At 50.7% G+C, this 11165-nt stretch overlaps 1 protein-coding gene across 6 annotated transcripts; it reads right to left on the bottom strand.

Moving 5' to 3' along the window:
- Positions 1 to 230: 230 nt before the first annotated feature.
- On the bottom strand, positions 231 to 10460 carry M6PR (mannose-6-phosphate receptor, cation dependent). Of its 6 annotated transcripts, none has more exons than XM_058655709.1 (8): positions 10341 to 10460; positions 9635 to 9710; positions 7082 to 7306; positions 5608 to 5774; positions 4605 to 4714; positions 4170 to 4300; positions 2103 to 2229; positions 231 to 1688 (listed from the first exon to the last, which is right to left on the bottom strand). In XM_058655709.1, the coding sequence occupies exons 3-8, from the start codon at positions 7297 to 7299 to the stop codon at positions 1566 to 1568; spliced, it is 876 nt and encodes a 291-aa protein (XP_058511692.1). In that variant the 5' UTR covers positions 7300 to 7306; positions 9635 to 9710; positions 10341 to 10460; the 3' UTR covers positions 231 to 1565. The 6 variants fall into 6 exon arrangements, with proteins under 6 accessions (XP_058511692.1, XP_058511695.1, XP_058511693.1 ...); XM_058655712.1 differs by having other exon boundaries at positions 9635 to 9706; positions 10341 to 10362; XM_058655710.1 differs by lacking the exon at positions 10341 to 10460 and adding an exon at positions 10025 to 10173.
- Between the last annotated feature and the right edge of the window lie 705 nt (positions 10461 to 11165).

Here is an 11165-nt window from a genome sequence, read left to right as displayed (position 1 = left end):
CTTTTTTGTTACCTTCTTTGTCAGTTCCAACTGCTCTGTCCTATAGCTTTATAAAACCGGAGGGCGTGCTGCTGAGGTCAGGAGTGTAAGTACCTGCCTTGGCGTTGTTCCTTATACAACAAAAATATTAAATATTTTTTTCTTCCTGAGTAAAAGGATGAAAATGGGTCTCGGTTGTCTTACTCCATTTCAGCGTCTTTTACACAAATGACCAGGCCAACATATCTTGTTTGTTTGTTTTTTAACATTACATATTTTTGTACAAAAAGTGGTGTATTTTTTTGTTTTTTAAAACACCAAGATGGGGAGGAATGCAAACAAATTAACAAAGATGCTTTTATAACATTATTTTCCTGTTTAGAAAAAAAAAATCATTCCAATAGTACTGAAAAGTCTAAACATGAATTTTCATTTGCTTCTCTAAAGGCTTCTAGAAGGCCTCGCCTATTGATTCTGCCCCCCTTGTGTCCAGTGGGGCCATGTCACCTTTCAGTGGCCCGGAAATCCACTATTATAGAAAGATCAGCCCAGGTTTCTGGGCCTCGACAGGAAGATGGGAACACGAGAGGATTATAGGATTAAAAACCTTTCCCCACAGAAATGTGAGCAAGAAGACACTTCCCTGAGCCAGCAGAAGGGACAGGTGCAGCAGCCGTTCTACACTCGGAGCGGAGGACAGCAGAGCCCCATCGTCCTGCTTCCGTTCCCTTTTCTGAAGATTAAAAGAAAGTTTAAAATCACATGCCCGTGAAGAAAAGTGCAAACATGTTTAGAAATACTGGTAGAACAAGAAAAGCTGTACAAATGGGAGGAAGAAACCATCAGAAATTTGGCCATCAGGTAAACAGACTACTAGAGTCCTTGTAGCATAGGCAACCGGGCCAGTTTTCTTTCCCTTGAACCTGGATTAGGTGTTCTGGCTGTATATAGACCAACAGCTTCAAGTCCACCACTCCAGGGTCACCCCAAAGCCAACAGGTGATGTGCTGTACCTTATAATCCTGTGGTTGGGAAAGTGTGTATTTTTCCTGTCTTAATCCCAGTGGTGGGAGAACATGTCAAGAACATCCCAGGCTCAGACCAGATGGGAGTACCTGGACTGCCTCCAGGTAGTTCCAAGCAGCAAGAAATCACATCCTGGTTCTCATAGAGACTCTTGCAGCGCACAGAGTAATGGCAGGAAAGCAATCAAACCTGTATAAATAATATCCTCTGCGTTTAAAAGAAAAAAAATCCAGTGTCTAGAAAATGTGTAAAAATGTGTTTTAAAAAGAAAGGGCCAAGGGACTCGCCTGCCATTCCCTTCTGCCCTTCTTCCTACTTGGACTTTCTCGACACCAAGTGATAGTCTGGTAGCCTGTGTTCCTAGGCTCTGGCATATCACACCTGTACCGCTGGAGGAAAAAAACTACAGGAGCACGGGAAGGCCGTTGTGGTGAGTAGAGGATACAAATCAAAAGCGAACTGGAAAGCAAGAGCAATGGGCTGAGTGGACACTGCCTGGGAGATCTGGCTGAGGATGCTTTGGTTTGGGGGACCAAAGAGGCTGGACTCCTCCAGTGTGATCACATTGGTAATAAATGGTCATCCCTTTCTTCGGACTCCTCCCCCAGCTGATCGTCTCCCACACCACGATACGCAGCAGGCACATTGCGGGGTTTAGAACGGCACACGAAGTCACAGCCATCCTGGAGGGGGAATAAAAGGAAAATACGTGGCATAGAGACCCTTAGGAGACGACAGAAAAAGTGTATTTATGGTCCGAGATGGTGGCAAGGACTCATGCTCTCCAGGGATTATGAAAAAGACCCAAGCAAGAATTAACCTAGATCAATTTATGAGAAATAGAAGTTTTCTTCTAACTGGGCCTTAGCTCCCCACGCAGACCCCTTAGGAGCTGTTGGATGTAGCGGAGGGCATTAACCAGTGTGTCTGCTGTGTCCTCGCGAGACCAGAGCATCTGCTCTGACACTGGGCCTGCCTAGCTGGGACTTCTGTGGCTCCAGCACTCGAATCGTGCGCCCTCAGTCTCAGTACAAAATCCCTGGGTCACCTAACCCTGAACACGGGCTACAGACTCACGCAGCTGCCCCATTACTTACTGCTACCAGGTTGCCAAGATCCTGCCAAAAGGCTAGGTGGGGAAACTGCTCCATCCCCTTGGCTCCCACCACCAGTCGCTGGTACAGGAAGCCTCCGATGATATAGACGGCGACAAGTGATGCGAACCTAAAGAGAAAAAAGTCATGTGACCCCAGTGTGGTGGCACCTGGTAGTTCACTCCCTTATGGTTCCGGCAGCCAATGCTGGGCCAGGGTGAGGCCAGGAGCTTCCTCAGAGTCTCCGTGTGGGGACAGGGGCCCAAGCACCTGTACCGCATGCCACTGTTTATTCCCAGGTGTTGGGAGCGACAAGAAACTAGAAGAGCTGGGGTACAGACTGGCACCTGGTGCTCTGCTTCGGATTCTAAAGTACACAGCAAGTAGCAAGAGACGGCTAAGTGGGAGACCCTCAGAGAATTACAGGCACCATCCTTGGTCACTGTGGCCACAGTGCAAACCAGCACATGGAAATCTCCGTCACTCTGCCTTTGAATTATAGAAACAAAAAAATCTGTCTGTTTACAAAGATGTGACGGGGGTAGGCACTTAGCCTAGTGACTGAGAACACTGCTGAAGGGGCCAGTATTGTAGTGCAGTATGCTTTTTTCTTTTTTAAACTATTTATTTTTATTGCAAAGTCAGACAGAGAGGAAAATCTTCCACTGATTCCCTCCCAATGTGAGTGCAACAGCCAGAGCTGAGCCAATCTGAAGCCAGGGGCCAGGAACCAGGAACTTCTTCCGGGTCTCCCACGCAGGTACAGGGTCCCAAGGCCTTGAGCGATCCTTTGCTGCTTTACCAGGCCAAAGCAGAGAGCTGGATGGGAAGCGGGGCTGCTGGGATTAGAACTGGTGCCTAAATGGGATCCCTATGTATGCAAGGTGAGGACTTTAGCTGCTAGGCTACCACCCCAGGCCTGTGGTGCAGTATGTTAACCTGCCACCTACAATGCTGGCATCCCATACTGGAGTGTTGATCCAAGTCCTGGCTGCTCCACTTCCCATCTGCCTTCCTGCTACTGTACTGGGAAAGGCAGACGATAACCCAATCGTATGGGTTTGTGCTGCCCACATGGGAAGGGCAGCTGGCTCTTGGTCTTGGTCTGACTTCACTCTTGTCATTGTGCCATGTCGGGAGTGGCCCAGTGGCTAGAAGAGCCATGCCCTCTGTCACTTTACATTCCAAATAAATACATTTAAAAAAATACATTTGTTAAGATTTCTGCATCTTGGAGCTGGCATTGTGGCAAAGTAGGCTAGGCTTCTGCCTGTAATGCTGGCATTCCATATGAATGTCAGTTCAAGTTCTGGCTGTTCCACTTCCCATCTGGCTTCCTAATATGCTGGGAAGGCAGCCGATGAGGGTCCCAGTGCTTGGGCTCTTATACTCTCACTGAAGACCTGGACAAAGCTCCTAGCTCCTGGCTTTGCTCTGGCTCATCCTAGGTTGCTACTGCTATTCAGAAAGCAAACCAGTAGATGGAAAAGCAATCTCTCCTTCTCTGTGACTTTCAAATCAATAAACTATATCTTATTTTTAAAACAGCATGTCCACACCTCTCTGTACCTAGTTTGATACCCAGCTCCAAACAATGCAGACCCTGGCTCAAGTGAATGGGTTCCTGCCACACATAAGGAAGTCGTAGCTAGAGTTCATGGCTCTCAGATTGGGCCCAGCTCAGTCCTGGCCATTGTGAGCATTCAGGAAATGAACCAGTGGACAAGAAGACACACTCTCTCCAAAGAAATGAAAATTTGCCAGAAAAGCTACATGGCACAGTAGGTGATTCTTACCTTGCAATCCAGAAAAACAGCCATTTCCCCAAAGTTCTAATCATCTAATACTCAGGTAGTATTAAAAACTACCCAGCTGTCCATGAAAATAAAGCATCACCAAATGCAAATTTTTGGGGCAGAACACATTACCTCATTAAGAAATCTGGCGCAGAATGTTCCAGCCAGCCTTTTCGTATCAGCGTGCACACAAACACACACACACACATCTGGGGGGGGGGAGGAGACAAGGAAGCAGACAGCCGAGTGTCATGCAAACACGGAGAGTACTCACGTGATCAGTAAGATGGAGCCCACACTGAGATGGGACACCTCCGGCGGGCAGGCCAGGCTGCTGTCCAATTCAAAGAGGTAGAAACAGTCTTGAACTTTGCCTCGCTCTTCGGACACAGGGTTAAAATTGTCCTGCAGCCCAGGGCACAGAAGACAAGACACGTGGTAAAGGGTTTCACTCTCATCCAACAAGGGGGAAACAACTCCCAATCACCTGCTTCCTTCCTGATCAGAAGCCCAGTTACCCCAGGCACGGGGACCACAGTCTGACAGGGGGACTGTCGGCCCAGCCCATTTGGATCTGCCCCCTCAGTCAGTGGTCGGACCCTCCAGTGTCCTCCCTGGGCTTGGCCCAGCCCATCTCAATCTGTCCCCCTCAGACGGTGGTCGGTCCCTCAAGTCTCCTCCCTGGGCTGAGGGACCCCGGCGCGCTCACCGCCAGCGTGTGTCGGTTGCAGGAGATCATGACCACTGCACGGCGCTGCTCCTTGCCACAGTGACGGTCATATTCGTCGCCCCCTTTATAGATCAGCATGATCCAGTCACCTGAGCGACAAGGCAATGGTCGTTAAGGGGCAGGGGAGGACGAAGGAGGCAGATCTGGGTAACATGGCAGGGCGCAATTACTGAAGCAATGACAGTGGTTTTCATTAAAACAACCCTGTCAACGTGGGCTCTGTGCACCAGAAATGCCAGGCTAAAACTGACCTCTTTACAGAGTTTTATATTCCTTTAAGACCTGGGAATCCCTTCCTCTCCTGTAGCATTCTGTGCGTTCCAACTTCTCCCGCCAACTGTCATTTGACCCAACCCTCATCTAAGATGAAGCACACAGGGGTTCTGCTTTCAATTTCGCTTCTGAAAACAACAACAAAAGTGAAATGACTTGTTTAAAATCACAGGACTAGAAAACAGAAGCGGGCTCTAGCTCCTGGTCATCTGACTGCAGGCCCAAACTCCGCACGGTAACTTTATGATTACTATTTTAGAGGAGTAACTAGCTGCACTGGAGATTTGATTTATCTGTTCCTGGCACTGAATCAGACAAGTCCTTTGCAGCCAAATGATTATAGGACTTATACAAAACATCACCACCACAGCACTGTTAGTAGGAAACTTTGGTTTGCCAAAGAGCTTCATCTCTTAACATTTAACTGCAGACTCCGACTAAAATCGGATGAGAAATGGTGGCAAGTTGGTATGACTACATCTGGCTGAGTAAAAGGTCTGGAGGTTACACACTGCTGTCTGGATTCTGCATTTTTCCTAAGATTTTCACTGGCCCAGTCTCTGGCTCTGGAGCAGCCGGGAACCCAGGCACCCTGTGGTTTACGCCCACCATGGACGACACACAACAGAGAGCCCCTTCCGGCCATGACACGCGGGACCATCTGAGCGATCGCCCGGCATCAACACTCAGTCCACACGGAGGGCCTTACTTCCATTGAAGATGTGCGTCTCGTTGAGCCGCCCCACCACCGTCTCCTTCCCGCTGCTTTTGTCAATCTGCACCAGGCCTGCCCCGGACGTGTGGTTGCCGGCCTCGCGGCACACCCTGAACTTGTAGAGGTATGTGTCTGAGCCCTGGCCCACCGTGCTCTCGAAGCTGTGGAGACAAGTGAGAGCAGAGTCAGGCTGTCAGCCTCCCTGTCCTTTACAAAGGAAAAACAAACAAACAAACAAGCAAAAAAAAAAAACCAAACAGGCTGCACTTCTGATGTGGCTCAATGTAGGCCAATCAATACCAGAGACTCATGAGCCTATCAGATCATTTTAACTGGTGATAAGGATTCATATAAACCAAGATAGATATTTCAGATAATTCTAGAAAGCCTGTTCTAGGCTGCTATTTATCATCAAGGGTGTCTATTTTTCCTTTCATTTATTTAATCGTGTCTCGGCCTTTTGACTAAGATCAAGGGTACTTATTTATTTTCTGATACAGTTGCACAGGCTCAGGGATTTCCCCTTCATCCTCCCTCACTGATTTGCCTTATATTTCTACAATAAACAAACAACAGTCAGAAATCCATCATGTTTTTATGATACACAGCAAGTTCTAAGCTGGGGTTTTAGTAGCAGGGTGCACTTCTCTCTCCCTGAAGTGGAGACCAGCTTGTAGAAATGCAAGCATTATTCCATACCTGCCAAGACACTACAGGAATACACAATGGTCGAGTCCAGCATCCTAATGTCAAGACATTTAACAGTGTCCATCTTGGAGCTGGACTCCCATGTTTCTCAAGGGCTACCTGAAGGTTCCTGACATTCATAATACGGACAGGCCTGACACATTTGCCTGAGGAAATCCTACCATGGGGAGGTACCAAACGATGCCTGCATTTCTGCAAGCTGGCCTCATTGATCAGCTACATTTCAGGGAAAGAGACGTGCATCCTGCTCCTAAAAACCTGGCTGTGGGGCCCGGCAGCATGGCCTAGCGGCTAAAGTCCTCACCTTCAATGTGCCAGGATCCCATATGGGCGCCGGTTCTAATCCCGGCAACCCCACTTCCCATCCAGCTCTCTGCTTGTGGCCTGGGAAAGCAGTCGACAATGGCCCAAAGCCCTGGGACCCTGCATCTGTGTGGGAGACCTGGAGGAAATTCCTGGATCCTGGCTTCAGATCAGCATAACACCAGCCGTTGTGCTCACCTGGGGAGTGAATCATCACATAGAAGATCTTTCTCTCTGTCTCTCCTCCTCTTTGCATATCTGATTTTCAAAAAAAAAAAAAAAAAAAAAAAAAAGAACTCGCTGTGTATCATAAAAAAACAGCAAGATGGCATGGCCACATAAGACCCAGGTGGCTGAGGTTCAGTTGAGAGCGTTTCCCACAGGGGTTACTGCCCACGTATCCAGTGGGAAAAAGAGGGGTTTGAACCGGCGTCTCCCGCGGCCCGTCTTCAGTCACCTTTTGTTGTACAGTGGTGTCAGCCTCTTCAGGAGCGCTAGCTCCTTCTCGGACTCTTTCCCCTTCTCTCCCACCAGGTCACATGTTTTTTCTTCGGTCTGCCAGGAGTCTCTCACGGCCACGGCCAGCAGCAGCAGCAGCCCAGCCCTCCAGCAGCTGAGCAAGGGGATCATGCTTCGGGGGGCACCGGAGGATGAGGAGGGGCAGACGAGGCGCATGAACTGGCTGCAGAGAAAGCAGAAGCGACAAACGGAACGTTTTACACAGCTCTGGGAAACTCAGAAGCCTATGACTACTTCATAACTACCGCTGAAATCAGTGCTCTGCCACCAAGGAAATGCCCACTTTTCTATTTAAAGAGGGACTTGGAAAGGTTCACTTGCAGAGAGAGCAGTCTGAACAGCTGGCATGCTGACCTTTCCTATCGTTGTCTAGGCATACCTAACCACCTTCGGATTCACCACGAGTGTGGAAGAGAAGTGAACACAGCCACCAACACCTACAACTTTATCCAGTTTATTGCTTCACAGAGATTTAAGTTACGGGGAGAACTCAGTACATCAAAACAGCTGGTCCTTCACTCCGTTGGGTCCCAAATCGCTAGGATTTCTTGCTTTCCAGTAACGATGGTTGTCGCTATACTGATGACAACCCGAGGCGAATTCCCGCTGGTGTACTAAATCCCACTCACTCACTACTCGAGGGCTGGAAAGCCATGGCTCTGTTTCCCAAACTCATTTGCTTTTCTCAGGCTCATCCTCACACCCAGGACATCTTCTAACACTCCGCCACTGCTGACAAGTTCAACCAACCACACCACCTGTCCCAACGACAAAGTTAACGACACCACCCGTCCCAACGACAAAGTTAACGCTTCTGTTTTTTTTTTTTTTTTTCACATGAATAACACATTGGTGGTCAACTGGCTTCATCGTCGCTTTGGAAGCTAAAACTTGAAACAGACGAAACTTAATGGGTATATATGAACTTACAGATGGGAACTTGTAAGCCCCAGCCTGGAACTCTGAACACGCACTATTCCTGTTTGCTTCCAGGGTTAAATTCCCACAGTCCCCGTGGACAACAATATTTGACAAGTTATCTGCCGGACAGCACGTGCCCCAGTTCACCACAGCAGGTTTAGTGATTCACTAAGCTTATTTCCAAAGAATAAGTCTAGCCAACCAAGAGGTTCTCCCTAACACATTTATAAGACCAAACCCACAATTGTCAGCAGCTTCCTGTAGAACACCTGCCTTTGGCCAGGCTCGGTGGAAAGCACTAAAACATCAAGCTGCAAATATGACTGTTCCCATTTCATGGATTAAAAATGGAAAGACAGGAGGTGCAGTGAAGCCCGCTAACATGGCCCCAAAGCTCGTGGCCTGTGCTCTGCTGCTGCGCGCCTGGATCTCCTTTCAGGACAACGTCTTGGGGGGGGGATGGGGCGGGCAGACAAGGCTGGGCACATGTTCTGACAGAGCCACAGGCAACAGGGAAGTGACTCTTCACTCAGTCTACCAAGGAAACAAAAACTGACCTCAAACTGCGGCCGAGCTACCCATTACTCAATGTGACTCGCTGATTGCCTGAACAGAATCGCAGACTGATTCAGCAGGCAATTTCCATTATACTCTCTCAGGACCTAAGTTAAAATGTCAGCCCTTTGAAGTGAGATTTCTTCTGGGTCCAGTGCAGTAGCCTAGTGACTAAAGTCCTTGCCTTGCATATACCCTGAGCTCCCATATGGGCACGGGTTCTAACCCTGACAGCCCTGCTTCCCATCCAGATCCCTGCTTGTGGCCTGGGAAAGCAGCAAAGGACGGCCCAAGGCCTTGGGACCCTGCACCCACATGGGAGACCCAGAAGAGGCTGTGGGCTCCTGGCTTCGGATCGGCTCAGCTCTAGCCATTGCAGCCCCCTGGGGAGTTAATCAGCGGGAAGAAGATCTTCCTCTCTGCATAACTGACTTTGTAATAAAAATAAGTAAATCTTAAAAAAAAAAAAAAGAAAAAAACTAACGATGTGCTACCCAGGAGCCATTCATTTTCTGGAGGGAAATCTCACATGGACAGCTGTGTTCTTTTGGTCTCAAAGTGAGTTCTCCATCTGCTAACAGAGGGTGATTTCTGCTCCCGAAGCCCAGAAAGGCAGTTTCACAGAACAGCAAGGATGAAGGGGTGAAGGCCCTGCAGCCAGCAAAAGCTGAGCTCAATTCTGCCTTGGCCCCTCAGCTCCGCCAGGCGGGGTGAGAATAACCAGGAAAGGAGATGAGGGGTCCCTCACTCTCAAAATTCCTTCCTCAGCCACTCGGGCCTGCTGGCATAAAGAAAATGGCTGGAAAAACAGACGCACCACAGGGGCAGCACAATTAGGAAGGGGACTGGGCGCCAAGGCCTGGGCGCATGCTGCCATCACAGACTGCAGGGGACCCTTATGGCAACGAGGGGCAGGACTTGAAATCCCGCTTGCATGTTTAGGATCCATTGGGACGAGACTGGGACTGGGACCGCGGGGCTGGCTTGGGTCACCTTCCGGGGTAATGGCTTTTACCTTCCTCTCGTTCCTCACGTGGCACCCTCCTGGAGCCCTCTTCTCCACCCGCTTCAAGGAGAGCAGCCCCAACTGGCTGGAAAAACAAAACAAACCTTCAAAACTCAAGCAATAGCTTCAGTAAAGCTGTCTGCAGGGAGGAACCTCTGGCGATGACGGAACGCCCCTACTCGCCAGCACCCCCCATCTTTCCTGGGGGGAGGGTCTGCCAAGCTCCTCGCCCGAGGCAGGGGTCTAGCAAGGACCCAGTCCCAGCTCCACCGGGGCTCCGTGCCCCCCGGCCGGTCCCTCTCTGGTGGTCCTTTGGGAGGTGGGGTCTGCAGCCCCTCTCCCGTCACCCCCACTCTGACTCAGGGAGCCTGACCTGACGTCCCCGGTTGCCCCACTCACGTGGCGCGGACGACCGAGGCCCCAGGTCCTCCCTGGCGAGTGACCACCGGTTAGCGAGCGGCCAGCGGCGGACCCCGACTGCCCACTCACCCTGGCGCCTCGCGGGTGGCCCCCCAACTTCGGGAACCGGAAACAGGAAGCGCCAAGCAGCCACTGGGCAACTGCTCCTCCCGCCAGACCCCGCGGCCTGCGACCCTTTTCCCTTCACGGTCCCAGAACGACAACCCGCACTGCTGATTGGCCCGTATCCCAGGCCTCGCTCCCACCAACTCCAATCACGAACGAGACTGGCACATTGACTTTTTTTTTTTTTTACCTTTTCCGAGGTTGGCTCTCTACCAATGGGGTCCCAGAGTCGTACCTCGGGGGGCCCTCTCGGTTCGTGCACCCCTCCCGCCCCCAACCCCCGTGACGCAGGGTCACGCGTGCTCACGTGACGAGCCGTCTCCCAGGCAAGGGCGGAAGCGAGGAAGCGGAAGCGGCCGGCCCTGCGTGGCTAACTGGGAGTTGTAGTTCTCACGGGTCGGTTCCAGGCGCCTGTGCAGAGGAGCACCTGAAGGCCTGCAGGAGACGCTGTTTTTCTGTCTGGCGGGCTCCCTGTCCTACAGCGCCAGGGAGCGCCAGGGAGCACCCGTGGGCGACGCAGCGATGGGGTTCTCACTTCTGTTTTATACCTTGAGGAGTTGTTGTTTTTATTGTTCGCCTCGTAGCGTTTTGCTTAGTGAGCAAGCTCTCTGCAGGCACCAGGGTGGGAGGGGATTCCTCTCCATGGCGATGTGTCCCCTGCGTCTCGGGGACGTGAGCTTGGCGTCTATGCCTTTGCTGCAGCTCCCTGCGTTCTCCTCCAGCCTTCTCGGCCACCTGACAAGTCCTGGCTGTGTTTGCAGTTGCGGCTGCTGTTGACGGCGCATGTCCACCAACTTCTCTGCCTGCCCTGGCCTGGCCTGGCTTGGCAACATTATGCTGTCCCTGCGCTTTTGTATGTGCCTTAAGCGAGTGTTAATTCTCTTAGTCTTCACACCAGCGTCACGAGAAAGTAGGAAGGAGGATCGGAAAGTTTGGGGGGGGGGGAAGAAACGGGATTAAAAGATTATTTCGTTGCAAAAGACGTGTGTAATCCATGCCTCGCAGGGGGTGTTCA

Source organism: Ochotona princeps, chromosome 27 (genome assembly GCF_030435755.1).
Source record: "Ochotona princeps isolate mOchPri1 chromosome 27, mOchPri1.hap1, whole genome shotgun sequence".
NCBI lineage: Eukaryota > Metazoa > Chordata > Mammalia > Lagomorpha > Ochotonidae > Ochotona > Ochotona princeps.
Note: the sequence above shows the minus strand (reverse complement) of the source record. Positions and strands in the feature narration are given on the sequence as shown.